General features: G+C 38.6%; 1 protein-coding gene across 2 annotated transcripts in view; it reads left to right on the top strand.

Annotated features, from left to right (window-relative positions):
• Positions 1–256: 256 nt before the first annotated feature.
• Positions 257–27563, top strand: part of ptprn2 (protein tyrosine phosphatase receptor type N2) — a 1061581-nt gene continuing 1034274 nt past the window's right edge. For both annotated transcript variants that reach the window (XM_028804141.2, XM_028804142.2), the window contains exon 1: positions 257–576. In XM_028804141.2, the coding sequence (XP_028659974.2) occupies positions 495–576 (82 nt within the window). In that variant the 5' untranslated portion in view covers positions 257–494. The remainder of the gene's footprint in view (positions 577–27563) is intronic.

The following is a 27563-nucleotide window of genomic DNA, read 5'->3' on the forward strand; positions in this document are numbered from 1 at the left end:
GTTTAAACAGCACGTGTCGTTTGTCTGACAGTACCAGCCAGGGTGACAACAGCAATGCATAAAAAAACAGCGACATGTGCAGCATGAGAAACGTGGAACTGGCTCTTTTACGTGAATGTTATCATTATAAACACGCACTTCTCTCTGAGCCAGGGCATCCGCTGCTCTTATTCATTTAAAATTAAATGTATGGCCACTCGCCGCTTTTATTGACCACATAAGAGCGTTCGGCGTGTGCCACCTATAGGATGCGCGCACGCGTGCATGTGACGTCACGGGTGGGCGGGATCGGCCGCTGTTCACAGTGCTGATTCTACGCTTCGGACTGACTGACAGAAGGACGGACGGAGAGTTGAAGCGCTCGAGCTACTACCCTCACCCGTCTGTCCTTCGCTTCTTATCATTCATTCCTCCCCGCACCGGCAAACAAAATAATCCGCACCCTCTTCCCAAACCATGGATTGTTAACGAAAGCGTGCAATGGATCAGCAAGAATGATGGATTCGCTCGCCTCATTTCTCATCGCCCTTTTGGCTCTCCTCACACATCCCAGTGCCTCAGCCGACAGAAAATTCGGTAAGGTGACCGTATCGCATCTCCTTGACTGCTTTAGATACCAACTGTCGCACGCCGAGATGTTGCATCTACTGGTATATATCTGTAGTTGCTCTGTCTGTCACCTTTTCACAAACATGCAACCCGGAGTGAAGACTCACTTAAAGTTGCATTGTGCCTGCTCTTGCACTTCCCCCGGGACAGAGCACTCAGGGCATCAGGGCGCACTCCTTGGGAGCGATGACTTCTGTCTGGGGAGCATCTTCGTGTCCGATGACCTTGAACACGGGACAGTTTATCTGTCTCTTCTAAAGTACAGTATTACCATCTTACTCCGTCATCATTTTGAAAACTAGCCGCACACAATGCAAGAAAAATGAACGCGCATCCCTAGCGTGTCACACGAAGAAAAATACACGTGCCGAACGGGCTTTCCGCTTCCTGATACGTGGAAAAACAGCAAAGCCTTGGAGAGCGACAGCGAAGCAGGAACCACTTCAAACGTTTTGAATTAACAGAATTGGACATGCACCAGTTTTTAATATAGCGCCTTAATCGGAGGCTTTCGAATTCTCCGTAAGCAGACAGGTCAATGATAGGAAAAGGGAGTGAGATTACATAATCGGCTTTTCGTTGCGAAGGAAGGGAAAGTGAAAAGAAAAAGTGCTTACCCCTCAGCCTACTTTTAAAATATTGAGGACATTTCATCCCAGTCAATACTGTGCATGCAGAACAAAATCTCGGACAGTTTATTACGAGTACGGTAGTGGTCTTATATTTTACAAAGCACAACAAAAGTCTGTGCTGTGTTAAACTTGTTAATGAACGAAGGCTTTTTAAGAATCAATTACAGTAGATATTAAATCACCTGAAAAAATCCAAATAACACCTTTTGGTGACACATTAGATCCACTTAAAGCATACTCTTTAGTAACCAGTCGTTTAAGGATACCTATCTTCATTTTATCGACAAGCAGCACATGCATCTCAGTGTTTTATTTTTATTGTTTTGTGATTCTTTCATTCACACAGAAATCCCCTTATGTTGATGTGCTAACAGCTGTTGTCAAGTGATACACAAACAGCAGTCCTTGCAAAAATCAAGATAATTATTAAAGGTTTGTCACTAGGCAGAGCTGCTTGAGTTGTACCAGTATAAGCAAATAAAGTGTAATTGTACATATACAATAAATGGAAGCAATTTTGAAAAACAAGAGATTTTGTCATACTGAAGTAGGTTCAGGCTACAGTCAAAACAGCCATAGTAAAATACTACTATGAGTAGTACATGACATTGAAGTTTATCATAGCTAACAGAGTGGAAATCTAGGTACAACTCCACTGTCAGTTCTATCTATCTATCTATCTATCTATCTATCTATCTATCTATCTATCTATCTATCTATCTATCTATCTATCTATCTATCTATCTATCTATCTATCTATCTATCTATCTATCTATCTATCTATCTATCTATCTATCTATCTATCTAAGCAATTTCCCCCTTATAATAAATATATATCTAAATAAATTGCAAGGTACTGTTGTTAAAAACTAGAATTTGTCAGGGTTTCAGTTGGTTCACGGCAGAAAATGACTGTGGACAGGACAGAATTAAATAGCGGGGAACTCTGAAGCTCACTCACACACTTAAATATAATGAGACAGTTTAGTATTGCGAGTTAACCTAATAGCAGATCTTTGCAATGTTTGAGTAAATCTGATAAGTATTCATGTAAACATGTTGCCAAAATGCAACTTCACTCAGAAGGCACCTCCATCAGGACATGTAACAGCCTTAAATGCTTGTGAGGCAGTTAGATTTTTAAGGTAAACAATATCCAGGGTCATATAAATGAAAAATGCTTAAGATATACTTTGAGGTTTCGACCTCACTATAGACCAAGCTGAAATGCCTTCTGTGTGAAATCTGCATGTCCTTGTGTTTTCATAGATTTCCTCTGGGGTCTCTGGTTCCCCCAAAAAAATTTAAACACAAACTGTCATGTTAATGGATAACAAAGAGTGGCCCAATGTGTGATAATTCACAGAAACTGATTTTTACTGCTTCATTGTTTTTTCTGTACAACTGGCTCCCATGACTAATACTGGAAGAAAACAGATTTGGAAAAAGTGTGTGTACATTATAAAGTTATTAGATTCATCACTTTGAAACATTTTGTATTCTGTACCCTCTTAGAAGAGATGCTTGGTTAACTAATAGTGTATTTTCCTGAAACATTATTTTACTGCATTTGGGTATTACTTGCAAGATAATAAGAGGAAATTAATATGTTGGGAAATTCATAGTAAATGCCTTACCCACTTCTTAGCTTGACATTGGTAGAAACAAGTTTTGTTTACAGCTGTATCAATTTAGGAAGCATGTAAAAATATAAAAATGTAAATTCGAGCAGAAGTTAATGGCAAGCTATAAAGCAAGGGATTTTCTGGATTTTGTTGGTTTTAAAATGTCTTATGAGATATTTGGCTTAAATGTGTACTTTCTGTAACTTTATAAATTGTTGAGTTTGTGTTTAGGAGACAATTCTAATGGATCATACCTAGAAATCACAATTTATTCTCATTATAAAACATCAGCTAATTGTTTTTCATCTATTCTGACCCTCTTTGGGCATGTGTTGTAATTTTGTGCCGTCCTGTCATATTACCATGTGGTAAAGTTGTCATGTGTTTGAGCCACACAAACCTGTCCACTGAAAAATAATTTTATTTTGTCAGCTGAATTTATGCTACTATTTGCAATGGATAAAGGTTGAAGATGTGGAGGGAAAAGTTACTGTTTATTATTTGATTATATAAATTGAATTTCAGTTTGTGGTGAATATAATTGTGCCTAGTTAATATATTTTTTGAGATCCCCCCCTTGTTACTGAGATTGTCCCAAAATGTATGGTTCACGATAGACAGCAAAGTCTTGAGTAAATGTCATTGTTTTTTATATAGTTGACCTTATACAGTATGTTGCTTTACATATAATTGTAAATTAAATAAGATTTGATTATGCTCCATTGTGCTGACTCTTACAATCAATAAAAGTTCAAAACAATTACATGGCATATAGAGACAATGAAATTCACCTTCAGTTCCTAAAACTCCCTTTTTGAATGTTTGGTAATCAATGAACCTATAAAGTATTTTTTTCAAATTTTTTGTATAAGGATCTTTATGAAAATTTTCACTATAAATGAGTATTGTAAAGATTATTATTAAGGTCAGTATTTTACTTCACCTGTTAGGAGTCATGGATCTGGAGTACTGTGTACTTTAGTTTCATAGCAGAGGACATGCTAAACAGACACTCACAGATGGGCCAATGCTTTCCTATTGAGCTTTTTCTGTTTGTACTGGTGGATGTTCTAAGTGCCATTAAAATCACAACTTGTAGTGAAAGCACTAAATAGACACTAAATGATGTATGAATGCTTTCCTAACTATACAGGTTAAATTAAGTTTAATTACAAAAGATTAACATGTTTTTTCTCAGCCTTTTGCATTCGTATGTAGGCTGTTCTAGGTTCCATTTATAACCACAATCTGTGTTGCATTCTTGACTTGCTGTTTAACAAAATTTCACTGTGAATAGTCGATGGGAGATCCACAGCTGCTGCATTAAAATCAGTTTCGTATTGGCTTTTTAAATTAGGTTGTGACCCATAGTCACTAGGGATGCACTGATAATGCGAATTCTGGGTCAATACTGATAATCAATATTCCATTTGTTGTATCTGCCAATTCCAAAACCAATATTGATATTATTTCCTTTTGTTTTTTATTCTTTTTTTTCTGCATTTTGTTTTATATGCAAATTAAAAATTGATGTGTACATACTACTTAAAAGAGAAACTTTTTTCCCTTAAACATTTTTGACCTTTGCCAGTTAACTTACTTTCAGAAACTAATCTATAAAATACAATTTTTTAATGTAATTTATTAATTATTTTACTCAGGTACAATTCAGAGCAGCCTTACATATCAGATTAATGGATTTTACTTTCAAGTGATTTTCACTGAATGCCTTAGCCTTCTTATTTAAAGGTCGACTAACAAAGAAGCTTCAGCCTGTGATACAGAAAGGTGAGGTTTTCTGGTAGATAACCCACCTGTCTGGGTGGAGCTCCATTTAAAAGACTATTTTTTTATCTTAGACCTAACAAGATATTAGCAAGTTAATATATACTGCTTTTTATTGTTATCATTTACAGTGAAGAAAGACCTCATGACCAACTTTATATCCAATAAACGTTTTGTGTGGAGCTTGTGTGGAGCTGTGCTTCTGTGTTTTATGAATTAGACTTTGTCATATCAATCCAAAATATCAGAAATAATGTTAACATTGTATCTAATAGCCATATTTTATTTATAACCCCTTATTGACTGAAACTAATTTATCATGCTGTGACACTGTTTTCCAAGTATTGGTTAATCCCTTTGTTATAGGATTAAGAACAACCTGTAGAAGCTTGTAGCAAACATTTTACTTTTGTAACTATAGGTTAAAGTTTCACTGTGATAAAACATGACAAAATGAAATTCACAGAATTCTGCTGTTACTGATGTTTGGCAAATGTTACCAGCAACCACAAACATTTTTTCACTGCTTGACAGGATACCTTGGAGTTGTATATATCATATGCATAAATTGTTTATATATATATTGTGACGGGCGGCCGGGTCCCATGTCCAGCCGGGACGCCCCTGCTGCATATGTTCCAGGTGAGCAACCATGGGCAGCTCAATACCTCCCCCGGGACACTTGGTGGCAGCCTCTCTGGCCGACGGTGATTCCCCAACCTCCCGCAGGGCTCCATGGGAGAAGGAGTCCTCCACAGCCCAGTTGGGAGCTGGGGTGGCCGCTAGGGAGTGCTGCGTGGATTCCACAGCCCGGCTGGACAAATCTTCAGCCCCACCCGGAAGTGCAATTGGGACCAGGTGGTCAAGCACCTGGAACACTTCCGGGTGGGCTATAAAAGGGGCCAGCCACCACCACTCAGGGGTCAGAGTCGGGAGGTGGAGGACGAAACTAGACGGGAGGAGTTGTGGTGCCAGAAAAGTGTTTTTGTGTTGGCTTGAGTGCTTGGGGGACTGTGTATTGCCTGTGGGGTTCACGGGGAAGACGTGCCCCACAGGTGAAGAAAAATATAAGTTCTTGTGCTTTTACATGTGCCTCAGTGTGAGTCTGTGTTGGGTCGGGCGCTATACAGCGTCCTTATCACTATATATATATATATAATATAATGCAGAAAATTAGCTTTCATTAATTAAACATACACATTCAGCTTGGCATGAACTAGCAGTAGACAACTTAGGAAATGTACACATGGTGTAATATTTAGGTGAGTTCAGAGAATCACTTTACTTTTTTTAAAATTAGAGCATTTAACATTTTTTAAACAACCTTATCAAAGAGTCAGTTGCTTCATTTTTGTTTATTAAAAAACAATAAGTCATATTAAAAAATAACAGTGATAACAGAATGCAGTTAGATACATTAGTATTCTACAGTAAACTCATTCTGTTAAGCAGCACTTTCCAATTTCATGTAATTAAAAATGTAGACCAAATAGGCTTGTGGTGGCTCAAATGCTTTCACAGCCTGCAGAAGTAATTTAAAAATGGTGTGATTGATGTCCTGTTGTTGGTTGTTGACTGTGGAGGGTTTGTCATTAACAGTAGTTGAAATTTATTAAACATACTGTAATATTTTTAAAGAAATACTTGATGGAGAGTTAAAATATTTGTTTGAGTTCTAAGTTAAAATGGTTGGCTGCTTCAGACAAAGACATAGAGAAGATCTAGGCTTTGCTGATAAATTGTAATGTCAGAAAAGCATTGACTCATTATTATGTGCTGATAATGCACATGTTATTAGTGTAATGTAAATACTGAAGACTTACTTGTGCAATCTTTGCCTACAGAGCAATACTTACATAATTCTCTTCCTCTTACATGAATTTCTAGAGAAGTCAATTTTTTGCAGTTAACTTACCACACAGCAGGAAAAGCGAGTCGCTGTATCAGTCTCATTCCTGTTCCAGTGTTTTTAATAACTTGTATTTGGAATCGATTTTGCCATCTGGTGCGGCTTTTTGACAAGTAAAAGAGGAAGATATAAAAATGCACAAGTTGAATGGAATGCTGTCAAATTAAATTTGAACCAGTAAATGAATTCATAATTAATTCACACAGAATATTAAGATAGATGAGTTGACAAATTCACCACAACTTTTCAATGGGAGATTTTGAAATTGCAGAACATTGTACAGTGTGCTCAAATAGAGACATCTCAAATTTCACTGAAGAATAAATGTGGATAGACAGACAGACAGGCAAACAGAAATGGCACCCACAGTGTGTGTTTTTTCTTATTGTATATGAACACACATATAAAGAAGGAGAAAAATATAAAAATCTAAATTATTGCCGTGACATACTCTTTTTCTGTATTTGAGAACAAGAAGGACTTTCATACTCTTGTAGTGTCTCACTCACAATGGGTGCATAGTGGAGCAAGAAAGAGTGAGATAATGTCTGTTGTATTCTTACTCCACAAGACATTCTTCTCAATGTACTTTTTCTTTCTTCTTCTTCCTTTCTGTGATATACATTAATACAAGAAAGAGCACGCTGTCCTCCTTCCTTATGCTTATTTTTTTAGACTCCCTGCTCTTCATGTTAGAGCAAGAAAAAGCGAGATGTGTCTCATGCATTCCCAGTCATCTGTTGGGATGTAAAAAAGAGTGAGATATGCACCTCTCATACTATTGCTCTCTTTTTTTCCCTATGTCAATTATATATTTCTCCAGGCTAAGTGTGATTTATGTAAAATGGCTAACTGTTCTAACTCTGGCAGTATTGGACTTGCACAAGGTGCCATGTCTGCCCATGATGTAGCCTTGTTCACGGAACCTGAGCTGTCCACTAAATAGCAGTGAAGTACATGGGTTCATTATATTTAACAGTATTCATGTACATTGAAACTATTGATATATGCGTACTATACATAATGATAATAGGCAAAACCAATTTCACTGTACTTTTCTACAGACATTTCACTCTAGATATTTTTCCACTATAAGATATACTATGCTTAAGTATATATTATTTGGGTAAGATGTAAGTTTTATTGTATACTGTACATTCTTGTAACTGTGTATGTATAAGTAAATTTTTAATTGACCATCCATTATCCAACCCACTATAACTTAACTACAGGGTCACAGGGGTCTGCTGGAGCCAATCCCAGACAACACAGGGCGCAAGGCAGGAATCAAACCCCAGGCAGGGCGCCAGCCAACCACAGGCCGTGCAGACACACTAGGGACAATTTAGAATCACCAATGCACCTAACCTACATGTCTTTGGACTGTGGGAGGAAACCAGAGTACCCGGAGGAAACCCATGCAGACAGGGGGAGAACATGCAAACTCCACACAGGGAGGACCCGGGACATGAACCCGGATCTCCTAAATGCAAGGCAGCAGCGCTGCCCACTGCACCACCATGCCGCCCTTAACTAACCATGTAATGTAAAAAAAAATCCAAATGATTTCTTTTCATACAAATTTGCCTTATCTTCTTCAGTCTACAATTTTCTGCTTTCTGAGGCAATGGTGGTATTCATCAGTCTGCTGCTGTAAACATGCAAAAATGTATTAGAATTTAAAATGAGCCTAATTGTTGTTCTTTCTGACACTATTAGATACATAAAATCACACATATATAGATAAAGGTGTATTAATAGATGATACATAATTTATCATTAGTTTGAAAAAGGAAAGAATAAACATTTTCAATTGTGCTATTTTGCTGTCAGTTTTGAAAGCTCACAGTCATCTATTGATTCATCAATAAAACATTTACAACTCTAGAACTAGCACTATACATTCCAGCTAAATCAAATAATCAAAATAAGGTTTTCATCCTTAATTTGACCTAGTGTATAAAGGAGACTTAGACTTTTTCTGTTTCTCAATTTTCTTTATTAGCCTGGTCTTCTGACTCTTCTGTGTTCTCACTGCTTTGCTTAGGTTTCTATTTCTTCACCTTATACTTTTTTTCCCCTTGTTCTACTATTTGACTCCCTACTTGAAGTAATTCAGTTCTGCTTAGAGTATATAGTTCTTGTTCACTTTTATCTGATTTTAAATCTCCATCTGTCTTCATCTGGTTTTCTAAGTCCCTGAACTGCTTCTTACCATTTTACACTTCACTTGTTTGTAACTGGTGTCTCTGCATCCAAACGTGGTTTGAAGGTTTAGCTTTCAAATTCATTTCACTTTAGCTAACTCAACTGCTTAGACCTGTTGTGATCTACTGAGTCATCTATAAAGCTACATTATTAACTGAAAACCAGAACTGATGAACAGTTGTTTGAATTGCTTACCCTGTATAAATCTTTGAGACTACTTTGTTTCTGATACTATTCTTCTAGTTGTATTAGTTGTATTAAAGCTGATGAACATGCTTCCCTGCTCTATGGCAATCTCTACTGATGGTTTTATGGCACTCCATTAATTGTAAGGTATAAACCAAGATTAAAAATCAACCTCGCTGGTCTTGTTTTGTAGAATTCACTAGGGGGCTCCGCCCCCCAGCTCGCTTCGCTTGCTCACCCCCGTGTTTGGTTTACCGGATATACAATTTAAAGAGATTGTTATTTTCATGGGAATTGTTACATATGCATTATTTTTACTTTTACTTTAAAAACTTTTGTAAAAACAATACTTGTCCTTTATTTCCGGCCCCGTGTGTGGTTACATTTCTTTCTCGCAAGACGTATAATGCTGCTCGCGTTGTGAAGGGGGGGGGGTTTGGGGCGGCTGAACACATGCTAATGATATGCCGTTGGATCATCTGCTGTCTTTCTGCTGCTGGAGAGCTGCCTATTCTGCTTGTCGCATATCATTGTTTTAAGAGCTGGGAGCACATGATGCGTGTCTGCCAAAAGCAATCCAACAACTGCTAGGTTAGATGTCTGTGGACTTCTTTTAAATGATGGCTAACTGCCTTGTCTCACGTGATGTTGTAAAAACAATAATTGTCCTTTATTTCCGGCCCCGGGCGTGGTTATATCTCTTTCTTGCAGGACGTATAACGCTGCTCATGTTGTGAAGGGGGGGATCATTTTAAAGCCTGTACAGCCGCTGTCCTTTTTGCCACTTCGTGTCTCTGCTGCTCGCGTTGTGATCGCTTGTCCATGATCATAAATATACACCTGACCGAATTGTGTTTTCTTTGAAATTAAACTTGTCGTTGCTTTAACTGTTGCGGGACCACAGATTCTCATAGCATATGGTCCATTACTGTGTAAATCTACGTTTTGTGCATTGAATGATGCGAAGGCGAAAAGACTTTGTTTTCTGCTCTTTGCCTTTTATTTCTGACCTCACTGCTATTTTTTCAATTACACCTGGTCCTGATGATTAATTTCCTTTTGTTTGCACTAATGCAATCTTTTAGTCATCAATGTTTCATTTATAACGTATTGTCCTTTATTCGCTTTATATGCACTGAGACCCCTGGATCTGTGTGTGCTGCGTGCCTTTACAGTGCTGATTTTTTTGCTGGCCGTGTTCTGATATTGCTTGTAAGTAGGGCGTGTCTTGCAAGAATCTCATGTTCTATATCCCCGCGAGACGCTCCGTGGCCATTCTCTTTCGTCTCGCGGGTCTTTTATTTATCTTCCGTGATCTTATCGTTAAGATCACGTATCGTCTCCTAGTCATTCCCTCCCACAGGATTTTTTTTTATAATAGAGAGATACGTAATTTGTGTTACGTATTCTGAGTGATTGTTACTAGTCACAAGGACTGGACCTAAAAAGTCACAAGGAAAGTAAGAAATCCCCAAATGAACTGGTACATTCCATCGTGGAAAGGAGAATTTATTAGATATGCTAAAAATGCTTCTTCTGAGGGAGTTGGTGGGGGGGTCTCAGGATACTAGAAGCAAGGCAGTCCACTTTAAGCTTAAGATTTCTAGACTCCATGACTGAGAGGGAGAGAAGTGGAACATATGATCCTAAAATGGGTAAATAGGGACCTTTTAAGGGATGCAATAGGAAGTGTGAGTGGAATTCTAGAAATTTTCTTCAAAGTCTGTGAGCATCTGTTTCCTGGTGGAGAACAGGTGGGACTATAAACCATTTAAGAAATTAGATAGCATAAGAACTTTTATGAAGATAGCTCATGGGCAGTGAGGCTGAATGATGCATTAGGGTGATTTCTAGCTTTGAGTTTTTGTAGCCAAATGGTTTACTTGAGTCTATAGTTAAGGCAACTACTGACTTGCCACTGAAACAAGACCAAGGTAGAGTGAGAGAGCAAGAAACATGGGTGTTTAGAGGGGGAGTCTTCTTTAGCAGTATATGGGAGGTGGGAAGTGGGGAGTGGGGTAGGCACACCACCAGAACAGAAATCCTATAGGATTTTCCTGGATGGATGCTAGGTTGAAATCCCAGGTCAGTGACTTGTCAGAGTGAAGATGGTACATTCTTCTTGTATCTGAATTTTCCCTCTGTGCTTCAGTTTTCCTTCTGGATACCAGTGACCTGCACATTAGGTTAATTTGTGACACTAAATTGACCATGTTTAAGTGAGTTACCATCACTCCTTTTCCCAAAACTGTTGAGAAAGGCTGTGGCTATCATGACCCTGAATATAATTAAGCAGATTCAATAACAGATGGATTAACGATTTATTAAATGATTGAGTATGCACTGGATTGGGAAAAGAATGGTTCGTGTTCTATCCAGTAATATTATTAAAGGTGTTTGATGGAAACCCAGATAAATGATCCATCCATTATCCAACCTGCTATATCCTAACTTCAGGTTCACAGGGGTCTGCTGGAGCCAATACTAGCCAACACAGGAAACAAACCCCGGGCAGGACACACACACTAGGGGCAGTTTAGAATCGCCAATGCACCTAACCTGCATGTCTTTGGACGGAAACCCACACAAGCACAGGGAGAACATGCAAACTCCATGCAAGGAGGACCCGGGAAGTGAACCTAGGTCTCTTAACTGCGAGGATGCAGCACTACCACTGCGCCACCGATGATGAGTAATATGAAATGTAAACTCTTATAGAAGAGAATTATAGGCATATAACAGGCTTTGCATTTTAAGCATAATGTCAAGAACTGACATACATTAATTTAATAAATAAAAATGGCTTCCTGGCCTTTGTATAAGGGTACATTGTTAATGCACAGCATTAGCAGAAGGTGAAATGGAGGTTAAAGTTTATTACACTTTGAAAAATGAAGAGACTCATCATTTTGGCTGTTGAGAAACTGATGAAGGTTATCAATTAAAATGTTGTTTTTCTGTATTTTTCAGTGTGAATTTACTTTTAACATATTTTTCCCTTTTTTCTAAAGCATCAATATGCATGCATTACACAACAATGAAATATGTGACCCGAGATGAACATGTGGTCCTGTCTAGAACTAGCTGTAGCACCTGACTGTGCCTAATGCTGTCTGCATTGGCTCTAGCATAATTGAAAGATTAATGTGAAATTAGCTATTTTGGCAAATGAATGGATGGGTGGATGAAAATAAGTAACTTATGTTCTCTATATATGAAACTCATTATGTGCTCATTATTCATAACATTTTGCTTTACATTACCTGTTCATCATGGCTAGCAGCACTCTGGCATTCTGTATTAGGTTTTGTGTGTTTAGAGGCAGTTGCATTTAAGAATCATGATCAGGATGTCCATGCCAACAGTACTCAAGGCTTCTAATCCCTTTGCCTGTCATGACTTCCCTTTTGTCCACTTAGCCATGCCAAGAAGATAATCAGGAAAAGTAAAACATATTGGTTAATTTGGTTCCAGTTTCTGATGACATTTGAAGTCAAAAGATCTCAAATGGCCAGGACTGAAAACTGCCTGACCGTTTACTCAATGTCTGTTTTGCTAAAATCAAAATCAGAATTTAAGTACAGTTTTATCAGCTTTGGTCTCTAAAACTAGAGATGAGTTGGTCTCTAATATGGAGGCCAGTTTTCTTGTTTTTTTTTACATGATTATCTTGTACATTTGAAGGGTTTGTGCAGCTGTTTGGTCAAAATTTTAATTTTTTATTTTAAAATAAAACCAATTAGCTAAATATAGATTAATCAAACAAATGGAAATGCCATAGCAAGTATTGTATGCACAAAAAAAGTCCAAAAAACTCTTCATTCAACCACTATAAGAAAACAATGACCTTTTAAATAATACTTGTACATGTATTATTACAAGTCAGAATTATTTGTAAGTTTTTACTTTAATCCTTATTAATGAAATGAAATGGATGGAATGGAATCATATTATTAGGTAACTGTATTTACAATGATGTACTTATACAGGAAATATGACTGGTTAATTGCACTGAAATATTAAATGTACACATATTACACAACTACTTAAGAAAATTAAAGAATAAGCGGGAAATAAGATTATAGTTCAAGCATTAAATATGAGCTATTCTTAACATATAATTAAAATTGTATCAGGATATGAACTTTTAGAGATATATTAAAGATTAAAAAGATTCACAGCTTGGGAAAAATATTTTTTTGCTGTGTTGTTTTAACCTTGGTGCCCTGAAATGTTTACCAGAAGGGAGAGCTTGAAAGATGTGATGTCTAGAAGAGAAGGGTTATCAATAATTTTGCTTGCAAGATTTATGTACCTTGAGTTATACAGATCTTGCAGTTTATAGCCAGTTATCTTCTCTGCTGAACATATAATATGTTGAGGTATGGCCTTGTCCTCCAGAGTCATTGGTCCAGACAAAACCATTAATGGAGGATTTAAGCTTGAGCTCAAAGACAGCAGTGTAGTGCTGGGCTAGCAGTGGCTTTGGCAATTTAAAATTCTGTTTTAGAGAACAGATTTTCTGTTGCACCTTTTTAACCGCGTAGCTGATGTTAGCTTCTCATTGGTGATTCAGAGAAATTGTAATCCCCAGGTACCTGAAGGTCTTCACCATGTTGACTATGGAACCACGGTTGGTTATGGGAGAGGTGATGAGAATAGATCTCTTGAATTCTACAATCATTTTGACTGTTGAATGTTTGCATATACACTATACAGTAATCCCTCCTCCATCGCGGGGGTTGCGTTCCAGAGCCACCCACGAAATAAGAAAATCCGCGAAGTAGAAACCATATGTTTATATGGTTATTTTTATATTGTCATGCTTGGGTCACAGATTTGCGCAGAAACACAGGAGGTTATAGAGAGACAGGAACGTTATTCAAACACTGCAAACAAACATTTGTCTCTTTTTCAAAAGTTTAAACTGTGCTCCATGACAAGACAGAGATGACAGTTCTGTCTCACAATTAAAAGAATGCAAACATATCTTCCTCTTCAAAGGAGTGCTTGTCAGGAGCAGAGACTGTCATAAAGACAGAGAAAGCAAACAAATCAATAGGGCTGTATGCGAAGCACCGTGGCACAAAGCTGTTGAAGGCGGCAGCTCACACCCCCTCGTCATGAGCAAAGAGAGAGAGAGAGAGAGAGAGATAGAGAGAGACAGAGAAAAACAAACATGCAAAAATCAATACGTGCCCTTCGAGCTTTTAAGTATGCGAAGCTTCACTAAGCAGCTGCACACAGAAGGTAGCAACGTGAAGATAATTTTTCAGCATTTTTAGACGAGCGTCCGTATCGTCTAGGTGTGCGAACAGCCCCCCTGCTCACACCCCCTACGTCAGGACCAGAGAAAGCGCAAGAGAGAGAAAGAGAAAAGTAAGTTGGGTAGCTTCTCAGCCATCTGCCAATAGCGTCCCTTGTATGAAATCAACTGGGCAAACCAACTGAGGAAGCATGTACCAGAAATTAAAAGACCCATTGTCCTCAGAAATCCGCGAACCAGCAAAAAATCCGCGATATATATTTAAATATGCTTACATATAAAATCCGCGATAGAGTGAAGCTGCGAAAGGCGAAGCGCGATATAGCGAGGGATCACTGTACAGTATAGCTCTTAGGATGCTACAATGACATAGCGATAATTGCCATTGCCTCACAGTTCTGCCATTCTGGTTTTAAATCCTGTACCTCTCTGTGTGGAGTCTGCAGGTTTTATTATGTCTTGTGGATTTTTTTTCGGAATACTCTAGTTTTCTTCCTACAACCTAGAGTTCTTTTTTTATTTAGTTCATTTAACTTATATGAGGTGCACTATTCTTTAAAAGCTCAGTGTGCTATACTATAGTGATAAATTGAGTATGAAGAAAAGAATTCCAACATAAAAACAAAATAAAGTTTTAGGACATAAACAGAGAATCATCATCAAATAGATATACAGAGCTTTATACAAAAATAAAATTTTGGAAAATTTCATCAGGATCAAAGATGTCAAAAAATAATGATGTGCATGTTTTGTTGATCAGATATTCTGAGTTAGCCCCATATACTGTAAGTGTGAACGTGTGTGTGGGCCTAGCAATTGACATTCTGTCAATGATTGAGTACTGCCTTGTGGTCAGTGCTGCTATAGCCCTTTCATATATGTGGCCTATTCAGTTTATTCTGCAGACACTAGAACTGAAGCCTATCCTTTTAGCAAGTTAAGTATGGCAGAGCAAAGCCACAATTTTGGAGATTTATAAAGCATAGAAATAGTGTTTTGCAGAAAGGGAGCTTCAAAAATTTATTTTCAGATACGAGTCAAATCCTGGTTGTCTGGCTTGTCAACATGTCGACACTCATTGTTTGAATATGGTTTTACACCAAAAACAAGAAAAACATATTGAATATATCCAAAAAATATTTGTTCCTCACTTAACGCACAATGTTCTTTAAAGATAGCGGACAGATGTGGTTTTGTGTTTGAATTTTAAACTGAAACACTTTTTCCATGAGGTCAATTGGAAAAATGTATTTAATAATAATTTATAGCCATAATTGATGAGTCAAAAATGTCAGGGTTTTTAAATCATATCCATGAATTTATCATTTTTACATACTGCACTTTTAAACTAGATAAAGCAATGTCAGTTTCAAAAAATCCTTAGTTCATGTAATAGAGAAAACACTGATTAATAAGATACCCACTTATGCAGGATGTTAATATAATAATTCTGCTTTGTAGAATATCTAGTGATTCACGTCTATCGTTGGTACTTTGCTAGTGATTACTATGTTGGGAAGTATTCACTGATGAATTAGGAAAGTATGGGCTTTCAGACACCTTCTGGTAATGGGTAATTTGCTTATGTTCTTGATTGCACTTGTTTCAGTCTTTGTCTCCACAGATTATATTGTATTCTACATATGAAGCATTTACTGTTTGTGTCTCATGTAATATGTATGAAGATTTTGGGTTGATGCAAGATCTTGTTTGGTTTACCAACTTAGTCTGTTCATTTTAATTGCTGCTTATAATCATTCTAAGACATATGCACTGCACTAATTGGCCATTTTATTAGATACTAGCTGATTACCCAGTGGCTTCGCTCACTGAGTGCAAGGGAAAAAAATAAAATGTAGTCTATAAGTTATTAAACAGTAAAACATTAACATTTTAAGAAGTAAAGATACATTGAGCACTACTGGGGTGGTTTGGGGTAAACTACATTTTAAAGGCGGTATAACACAACAGGTAAGTAGTACTAACAGCAGCTAAAATGTATTTGGATCATCTCTCAGTAGTAGATCCCTTTTGAAAGGCGCTGCATGACGGCTGTGGTATAGAAATTACATTTTCTATGTGAACGTCCAAATTTCTGCCTGTGGTAATGTGTCTTACTGGCATTACCAGCAATTAAAGAAAATTAGTTTTGTGTCCTCTGCAGTGTTAAGAGAGAAAGGCTTTGGTTTGAGATAAAAGGAAAAAAGGTATAAAGAAAGGAAATTTACCTTTTTCTTTTATATAGTGTAGAGAGATGTCTTCGCTGACGATATGAGCGCCTTTTGGGGAGCGTCTCGGCGGGTCTCGTGTAGACTGGAGAAACGGCCCTGCCATTAACCGGACGGGATGGCACTGTCGGTCCTCCACTCCTATGCGTACCTCCCGCGACCTCATAACCCTATATGTGCAAAAGAAAGTGCGAAGCGCCTTAATATTAGTTTGCCGCAGTCTAGAAAAGGGATCCCGTGTTTGCAATTGTCTGGACTATAGCTCAGGGGAAGGAGGAAAAAAATGAAAAGTGCTTACTTTCACTTAAGGCGGAAGCGCAGTCACAGTCTCAAAGGCCGGCACAGCTACGCGCACACGCGTTAGCTGATCGACTTTTATAGTATTTTTACAGGGCAGGAGACGCCACTTTTTGCAGACACGTTCCCTTCATTGTGTGCCTACGGAGGGATGATGTGGAACAGGTTAATTGGTCGGCACAAGGGCGCCAAATACAAAAAGGAATTGCAGCGCCTGACAATCTTGCACTATGTGCCTGTGATTCAAAAGAAAAATAATTCTGATAAATGTGGACGCTGCCCTTCCGTGCTTAATGGGCAGAAGGTCCAAACAATTCCCAAGTCCAACACTTTACATGAAGAAGTCTGTACATCATCTTAGATGTAAACTCTCCCATCTTCTTAAAATAATTGATTACAAAAGCAACCTTGAATGTTGCGGGGTTTTAGTGATCCGAACTCACCTTAATGGACAGTTAGTAGTCGTGCAGGGCAATTTATAAACAGAGTCCTGCTTCGATCGCTCCGATTACACTCATTCCTAAAGATTTCCACTCTCCCAGGAGCCGATGGGGCACTTGAAGTGTCACAAACAGTGCGAGAAGAGAGGACACTGCCCGAAACTGTGAAGCTCTCGACTCCGCGGAGCAACCCGACATTCCATGCCTCCCAGCGTTCAATTTGTTCTCAACGTAATTTCCTTATCGCGTGGTCAAACGTAATTTCCGTTTCATACGTTATTTCCATATCGTGTGGTCATACGTCATTTCCGTTTCAAATGCGAAAAGAATTTTTTATATATAGATACCACTCCAGTTGCATCCCCGTTTGGCCTGCAAAGAGCCTGTATTTGTCAGGATATTGACTCAACATGGTGTCAAAAGTCTTATATAGAAATGCATGTCTGTGTTGACTTCAGCATATCTCATAGTAGGTAAAAATTAGCTTAGTTTAGGGAGTCTGATGTTTGGGGAGGCAGTTATATTATATTTAAATCACTGTTTTGTTTGTGAATCTACTCTACAATTTTCCTTCTCAGAAAGCCTATTAGGAGATGGGTTTACTGTACCCATGAAAATATACATATGACTGGCAACAATGATCAGCAAATGTTTGTAATACTATCAGGACAAGCATCTGTACCCAAAGACTCTGAACTAGATAAACAGAATAGAAAACAGATGAACAGATACATAGTGCTGCATAGGTAGATGATAGGTGTCAAAAGCTTTCTAATATGTGAGAAGTTTATGTGGTGCAGACAATGATGACAGGAATTCTGACATGTTGGAATTTATAACTTTTTTATCAGTACCCACATTTTGAAGGTGTATCAAACTGTATTAAATAGTAAGCTAGTCAGGCTAGTTGGTGAAAAATGTGTTCATTATATTTGGTTCAAGTCCATTCATCAGCAGTTGTATTTTGAAACTTCTTAAGTCTGTGCATACTAAGTGCAGGATGGCTTGTAATAAAATTCCTAAAAGTGTGCACATGGCTAGATACTCAAACAGTGTGAGACACTCAAATGACGTGTCTATTTCTGAGTTTTCAAAGTTTATAAACCTATTCAGAGTCATCAGGAAAATCAAAGTATGTTAATAACAGGCCAGTCTAAAGAAGAACAGATTAGATTGAATAAGGACATTATGCTTGCAAAGACATTGCTGAAGCTATACGTTTTCAATTATAGCAAACAAATGTCAGACATTGATCTGTTTTAAAGTCACTGTGGGAGATGCAAGTTGTGTTCAAATCTATAATGCATCATTTAAAAATTCAAGTTTTCCAATGCAAATGAGTGCATGAAACATTTGAGATAAAAATATTTTGACTTCAAAAATATCAAATGTTTCATGTAATACAAAGTATACTATATACTCTTAAATTATTCATTTATTCATTAATTTTCTACTGCTCATCTGAGACTGGGTCTTTGGGGCAGCAGTCTTAGCAGTGAGCTCATACATCCCTCTCTAAAGCCACAGTTGCCAACTGATACTATGGAATCCCAAGGTGTTCCCAGGCCACTTGGAAGATATAATCCTACTAGTGAGCCCTGGGTCTTCACTGGGTCTCCTTTCAGCTGGTTGTGCTCATACAGTCTCTGCAGGGAGGTGTCTGTGAGGCAGGTGTATTAGATGCCTAAAGCACCTCAATTAGCTCTTTTTGTTGCAGAGGGTCAGCAGCTGTACTCTGAGTCGCTCCCAGATATCTATTCTTTTCACCCTATCTCTAAGTGAGAGCCCAGCCACCCTGCAGAGACAGCTTATTTCATCCACTTGTACCCGCAGTCTTGTTCATTTGGTCATTACCCAAAGCTCCTGACCAAAGGTGAGGGTATGGATGTAAATTGACTGGTAAACAGAGAGCCCCTTGCCTTCTGATTCATCTCCTTCTTAACAATTACGGATCGGTATACAGACCACAAAACTGCTTGCCGCCTTGACCCATCTCCGCATCCCTTTGTTCCCTCACTCGTGAACAAGACCCCAAGAAGCATAAACTCCTCAACCCGAGGCAGTAACTTACCTTCCACTTGGAGAGGATAGCCAACCTTTTTCCTATTGAGGACCAGATTGGGAGAGGCTGACCTTCATACCTGCTGCTTCACACTCAGTTCTTACTCCATAAGAATAAGTGCTGGAGTTTACAAGCCGATGAAACCAAGTGGACCATGTTGTCTGCAGGACACCCCTCTTCCTAGCTGGGCCGTGATATCCTCTCCATGAAAATCTCAGACAGGATAGGAGACAAAGCATAGCCCTGAGTTCCATTCCATCATTCCTGGAATGGTGCTGATGTTTTTCTGAGTATGCAGACAAAGCTCTCACTATGATTATACAAGGACCAAGTAGCCCTTATTAAGGGCCCCAGAATCCTGTACACTTCCAGCAGACTCCACAGAATCTCTTGAGAAACATGGTCATATGCCTTCTCTAACTTCACAAAACACATATAGACTGATTGGGCATACTTTCATGCCCCTTCAGGATTTTCATAAGGGTGAAGAGCTGTTCCACAATTCCACAGCCTGGATGGAATCCACATTTCTCCTCTTGGATCCAAGGTTATTATAGTTTTGCCTTTTTATATTAATTTTTATTTCTATATTTTTTCCAACCTTACTTGGAAATTCAGTTTAGTTTTAGTTTTCCTTCATCATGTATTTTTAGTTTTAATTTAGTTTTTATTTCACAAAGGCATTTCTATTTTTTTTTTTTATCTATTAGTTTCAGTTTCAGTTTTAGTAATTATGTTATGGTTAAAGAGCTATTATGGAGTTTAGTTTTATGTCACAAATCAGACAGAAGTGTACACTTAACGGATTAGGATATGAGTTTAAAAGTTTACTACACTACATTTTTTACTATCTGCTTTTCTTTTTGTCTGGTAAAAACAAGCATAATCAAAACCAGATACTGAATATGAACAATTTTACACAATTTTGTAATTTTTAAAAATTATTTTCAATGTCATTTACCAAATGTGCGCTGATTGTTGTCACTTTTTATCTTTTTGTCTTTTATTGCCCAGAATGGGCCAATTTGTAATAAAATTTACGTGAATTTTAAGGTTTGAGGTTTTTTTTTCACTCTAAATGTCTATACCACACAACATATCCTGCTCCAAGACAATGTGCTTATAATGAATGCCTTCAATATTTCATTCAAAAATCTCCCATACTGGGCTTTTTATTTTCTACCAGTCATGTTGATCTCTGATTCCATCTCAAGGACATTACTTTTTTAAATGAAAAATGATTGGTCAGCAACAATATGCTGATCTTGTATGATGACCTAGTCAGTCTCTTGATCAGTGTCACTTTATTTTCAGAAAGGATTTCTACTGTGCGAAATGGCAGATGAATTATTGTCAACAAAATGCAGGCACCTGAGAAATAAACTGAAGCGTTACTCACTTGTGATTTTTATGTTCATACGGTTAAGGTTTTGTTGACCAGCACATTCCGATTTCTGGCATTTAAATTACATCTTGTTATACAACAAACGTAAAGAAATGTGGCACAGTAAATCGCTTTCTATTTCACACGCTTTACGTCCCTGTAGTCAGCTCGCTCTGTCACCGCAAATGCTGTGTGAACAGCCGCCGTTCATCACCAGCCGCCGTTCATTGGGTGAATATATTCAGGCAGCTCATGGTGGATTTCTTTTGGTTTTAGAGTTAAAAGTTACATGTGTTAAAGACTAATGCCCAGAATATACTTTCAAAAACCAAAACTAAAAATATTTTTAGTAAATTATTATTTTATTTCAGTTAGTCTTTCCAGCTACTTTAATAGTTTAGTTTAGTTTTTCATTTCGGCTTTGTTAACTATTTTATTTCAGTTTTCAAAAATGTTTTTTTAGTAATAGTTTCAATTTTGATTTTAGTTTTCATTAACTATAATAACCTTGCCTGGATCTGTGGTTTCACGACTGGGCAATGTCTCCTTTCCAGTACCTGGCGTAGGCTTTCCCAGAGAGACTGAGTAGTGTCATCCTCCTATAGTTGGAACACACCCTCTGCTCACCCTTTTTTAAAAGAGGGGACCAACACCTCTGTCTGCCACTCACTTGGGCATGGCTCCTGACGACCACTCAACATTATGTCATGTATTTCGGCTATGGCAGCCAATGTCCAGAGCCTTCAGCATTTCTGGCCAGATCTCATCCATCCCTGGGGCTTTGTCATTGCAAAGCTGCTTAACTACCTCAGTAACCTCCCTCAGGGAAATGGGCAGGAGCTCCTCAAAGTGTACCTTCCACAGTCAGTCTGTGTTTGCACTTCTCTATCCTTGCTGAGAACAGCAGGGATGAAGCTCAGTCTTCCCATTGTGAGTCACCTGATGGTTTGCCACATCTTTGAGCCCAACTAGTGACTTTCCATGGTCTCTCCAAATTCCTCTTAAACCTGTGTTTCTGCTTTCGTGATTGCCAAAGCTGCAGCCTTTTTGGCCTGTTGGTACCCCTCTGCTGGTTTGATGGTTCAATTATCTCTGATAAATGTCTTCCAGTGCCTTCCATATTATCTAGTGTCTTCCATGTTTTATTTTGGCTTCTCTTCCATTAATTGGTTCACCAAAATACACTGTCCTTTTTTAAAATTTCACTACTTGATATTTTACCTGTGTGAGCAGTTTTATCATGTTTTTCTTATAAGCACCTATAGTGTTTATTTTCTGTTAGATTTCTCTAATATTAATATTTTTATTTTTTTATACAGGGTGAGTCAAAATGAAGAACGACTTTTCCATTTGAATGGTTGCATAAATAAGCGAAGTTGCGATAAGTAAATAAGCGATAAATTGCAGAATTTGGCATTGTAAGCCCTTACTTTTTTGAGGAGGGTGGAGCAACGGTCACCATTACTTCAGAACATTACATTGAATTGCTAGAGAACTTTTTGCGTCCCCAACTGGAAGAAATGGATGTGGTGGATTCCTGGTTTCAACAGGATGGAGCGACAGCTCATACTGTGTAGAAATCCATGTGATCCATGTGCGACGATGTTGGGTGGCCTTCAGTTTCACTGATCTTGCTCCGTGTGATGTTTTTCTTGTGGGGCTATCTCAAGTTGAAGGTATACACACACTGACCTAAAAACCTTAAAGCCTTCAAGGATACTATTCACCGCAAAATCACCACTATTCCCCTTGAAATGGCTGAATGAGTCATGCGAGCTTTCAGAAATTGTCTCAAATGATGGCCACCACCTTGAAGAAATCATTTTTAAAACACAATGAAAAATTCTATTTTGTATACCCTTTCTTATGTCGTAATGAAATTTATTTTATCTTGTAGCATTTTTGTAGAATAAATGTTTGAAATGTGGTACTTCTTTTTGGCTCACCCTGTATACTAACTAGCTTCCACAGCATGGCTAAAACATCTGATGCATCATTAAGTTATAAAAATCTATGATTCTAAAATTTTATCCCCTTACAATACCTTCTGATATACAGTATACCCATTATATATGTAGAGCAAAACCTACTGTTTTGAGTTTACTAAAAATAGAAATTGCGCATTTTGTAATTTTAAATAACTATGCTAAGTTTAATTTGAATTGACTGGTTTGTTTTTCAGTTATGGTGTCTATAAACATTTATTCTAACACATACGCTCACACACAGTTATTATTAAGAAAGTGTTTAAATGGTGTTCAGGGTTCTAAAATATACAAATACGTTCAGGATTTAAAATATTCAGTGCAGTAAGTCTGGTATAAGTTGGGAAACTTAAAAGGCTACAGGTCTGAACAAGAGGCCAGTCACTTACAGATCATACTAGTTCACATTTGTGGCAATGGACTGGGACTTGATACCATAGTGACACAGAGTTAAGTTCCATTCCTAAAACTGTATGAACTTAAAGAAGTCACTCTTCATTAAAGGTCTTCCATTAAACATACACTGATTAACATTGCTTGAGGGTTCATCTGCACTTTTTGTTTCCAAACTATTTGTGTAAGGTTGCTGAGGCTTTGTGTGGTGGTTCAGTACCTTTTTGCTGTTGATGTCGCTAGTAGCAAATGGATCACAGTCGTAGCTGTGTGTGTGTGTATTGCTTTGAACCAAAGAAGGCAGTAAAAATACCTGCAAGTATAAATGTGAAATATGCAAAGCAATACCAAAAATGATAAGGAGCAGGTTACCAATAACACAAACAAGTAGTGACATAAAAATAAGTTAATGGAAGAAACTAATATAGTCAAAAAATGTTTAGTACATACAAAGGTCAGATCATGAAAATACAAAGGTATAACATTAGTAATCAAACAGTATTAATCATGGAGTTTGATGTCATCTCTTATATGCCCATCACTACCAACCTTTAAGTGTCACTTGTTTGTCTTTGTTTATTTTTATACTTTTCAATTTTTTCATTGTAATGCTATTGGTTTTACCTTTTGTGTATATTCCCCATTGCTACTGTTCTACCAATTGATGTTTACGCTTTGAATATACTGAATTTTTTTTGCCTACATCAATTTATAACTTTTTTTTTGTAGTAATATGTGAATGCAGAACATAATTGCTTGCTTTATATGTGCTGCATTGCTTTGTTATTGGTATCCTGCTTATTTTTGAACAAAAGAAGAATCGAGAATTGATGTTTGATTGTTGTGGGAAGAAATTGTTGAAGGAACTGAAATTCACACGTTTATGATAGATAGATAGATAGATAGATAGATAGATAGATAGATAGATAGATAGATAGATAGATAGATAGATAGATAGATAGATAGATACTTTATTAATCCCAAGGGTAAATTCACATACTCCAGCAGCAGCATACTGATACAAAAACAATGTTAAATTAAAGAGTAATAAAAATGCAGATAAAAACAGACAATAACTTTGAATAATGTTAATGTTTACCCCCCCCCCCCCCCCCCCGGGTGGAATTGAAGAGTCGCATAGTTTGGGGGAGGAATGATTTCCTCAGTCTGTCAGTGGAGCAGGACAGTGACAGCAGTCTGTCGCTGAAGCTGCTCCTCTGTCTGGAGATGACACTGTTTAGTGGATGCAGTGGATTCTCCATAATTGATAGGAGCCTGCTGAGCGCCTGTTGCTCTGCCACGGATGTCAAACTGTCCAGCTCCATGCCTACAATAGAGCCTGCCTTCCTCACCAGTTTGTCCAGGCGTGAGGCGTCCTTCTTCTTAATACTGCCTCCCCAGCACACCACCGCGTAGAAGAGGGCACTCGCCACAACCATCTGATAGAACATCTGCAGCATCTTATTGCAGATGTTGAAGGACGCCAGTCTTCTAAGGAAGTACAGCCGGCTCTGTCCTCTCTTGCACAGAGAATCAGTATTGGCAGTCCATTCCAATTTATCATCCAGCTGCACTCCCAGGTATTTATAGGTCTGTACCCTCTGCATACAGTCTCCTCTGATAATCACGGGGTCCAGGAGGAGCACCATTTAACAAAGTCCTTGATGAGGTTTCTATACTCCTCCTCCAGCCCACTCCTGATGCAGTCCACGATAGCAGTGTCGTCAGCTAACTTTTGCACGTGGCAGGACTCTGAGTTGAATTGGAAGTCTGATGTATATAGGCTGAACAGGACCAGAGAAAGTACAGTCCCCTGCGGCGCTCCTGTGTTGCTGACCACAATGTCAGACCTGCAATTCCTGAGATTCGAGTTCTCAGTATGTAGACAATGCTATTCCTTCCCAAAGTGTATGTGATTGGATAGACATGTTTTAAAGTGGAGATGCAAGTGTGACAAGTACAGAGCATTTGATGTGGCCATCAACTTTAACTACTGATGAAAGCGGGAAGAAACTGAGGCTACAGTTCTGAGAAGAGTAATAATGGAAGAGATCAGTAATCGATTTGTAGGTATTGGAGAGGTGAAACAAGCCACATACACCCTGCTTCTCACTGAACAAAAATGTTTTTTCTGAAGGCATTCAGAAGCTTCTACATTGGTGATAGAAGTGTCCTAAGAAGCAGTGAGACTAAAGTAATAAATCTGAAATGTTTCTAACAAAGATGTAAATAAATAAACAAATAAGTAAATAAATATAAAGTATATATAACTGAGTGGTCGTGAGTGTGAGAAAGGGCATCAGTGTTAGCCTGGAGACAGTCCCTCCAATTAACAACAGTGAAACAATAAGGCTGGAGATTCAAAAACCACCTTCTGACACGTGGTTTCAGCTCTTTGCTCAGGGCCATCCACTGGAGAGCTGTGTTACTGCCCATCTGATTGCTAGGGCTTTCCTCTCAAACGCCAGCATAGCGGGCTACCCAGTATAGCAGCTTCCGGCTCAGGAACATAACGAGGTGTTCAGCACCATTGATGTTTTGGCTTCGCACAGCGCCTAGTCTTGTGTCGAAGTGTCCATCTAGAGGGTAAAAGGCAGAAAAAATGTTGGTGTTCTCAACACCAGTGCTGACGCAAAGGCCTGCTTAAGGTCACGAAATACAGCGTCCACTTGGTCATCCTATACCACATTGTCTGGGGTTCACTTCTTTATTAGATCCGTCAAGGGCGTTGCCATCTTTGAGAACTGAGGTACGAACTGGCGGTAGTAACTCGCTAGACCCAGGAAGGCTTGGACTTGCTGCTTGGTTTTCGAACAGGGACAGTTACGTATGGCATTGAATTTGGAACACTGTGGTTTTTAAATACGTGTTCTCAGTCAGCCCAAAGAATAATTTCTTCAGGTTGATCTGTAGACTGGCTTCTGCTTGTGTTTGGAGCACCACTTTGACGTGCTGTAGGTGTTCCTCTCACAAGTTGGCATAGATAACCACATCATCCAAGTAAGCAGCACTGTAGGCATTGTGGGGCCATAACACTTTGTCCACCAGACGTTGAATTGTTGCTGGGGCCCTGTGCAAGCTGAATGGGAGGACGCAAAGCTGCCAGTGTTTACTAGGGGTGCTGAACGTAGTCTTTACTTTTGCAGACTCTATTAAAGTGGACAAGTATTGTACCAGGCTGAGCTGTTTAAAGAGTTCATCCACTAGTGGCATTGGATAGGCATCAATTTGGGAGACTTGATTAAGCCGGTGGAAGTCATTGCAGAAGCTCCAACTCCCGTTCAGCTTAAGGACCAAGATGATGGGGCTGAACCAAGGACTGTGACTTTTTTCAATTACCCCTAAGTCCAGCATGCGCCTGACCTCAAGCTCCACTTCTGTGCATTTTGCCTTGGGGAGTCAGTAGTGGCACACTCTAATGATCACAGTAGGTTAAGTCACAATGTCTTGCTCAATCAGATAGGTCTGTCCTGCTGCTTCACTCACCACTTCCGGGATAGACAGGATAGCTGCTTTGAGCTCTCGTCATTGAGAGGGTGCCAAATCAGGGCTGAAGTTAAGATTAAATTTCTGACAGGAGTAGAGATCTAGTTCCCCGTCCTTCCACAGTTGTAGCAAGTTTACATGGTATATCTGTTTTCTCAGCTGACGATTTGGTTGTTTAACCAAATATTCAACGATCCCCTTCTCCTTAACTTTGTAAGGACCTTGTCAAAAGGTCAGTAATTCAGAGTGGGAAGTGGGTACAAGGACCATGACTCAGTCTCCCGAAGGACTGCGCCACAGTCGTAACAACGGGCATGTGCTGCTTGAGCCTTTTCCACGTGCTCTTTTAGAATCAGCTCTATCTTTTCTAATCTATCACATAATTATGCGATATATTCAAGGATGTTAGTAGATGGGAGGGCTTCCTCCTCCCACCCTTCTTTTAGGATGTCCAGTATCCCTCTGGGTTGTCACCTATACAAAAATGGGGGTGAAGCCTGCAAAGGCCTGGGGGACTTCCTGTTGGGCAGATAGTATGAAGGGGAGTAACTGGTCCCAGTTCTTCCCATCCTTGATGACCGCTTTACGCAGTATCAATTTCAGAGTCTGGTTAAATCTCTTTACTAAGCCATTGGTCTGGGGTTTGTAAATCGAGATCTTTATATACTTTGTTTTGGGTAATTTGGCCACTTCCTTGAACGTTTCCGAAGTTAACGGTGCCCTTGGTACATTAGGACTTCCTTAGGGATGCTGACTTGCATGCACAAAGACACCTACTAATTCCCATGCAACAGTTTTTGAATTAGCTGAGTGCAGAGAAACATCCTCAGGGAACCAGGTAGCATAGTCAACGAGGACCAAGATACAGTTAGGTCCATAAATATTTGAACAGAGACAACTTTTTTCTAATTTTGGTTCTGTACATTACCACAATGAATTTTAAATGAAACAACTCAGATGCAGTTGAAGTGCAGACTTTCAGCTTTAATTCAGTGGGGTGAATATAACGATTACATAAAAATGTGAGGCAACTAAAGCATTTTTTTAACACAATCCCTTCATTTCAGG

This window comes from Erpetoichthys calabaricus, chromosome 6, assembly GCF_900747795.2.
Source record: "Erpetoichthys calabaricus chromosome 6, fErpCal1.3, whole genome shotgun sequence".
NCBI lineage: Eukaryota > Metazoa > Chordata > Cladistia > Polypteriformes > Polypteridae > Erpetoichthys > Erpetoichthys calabaricus.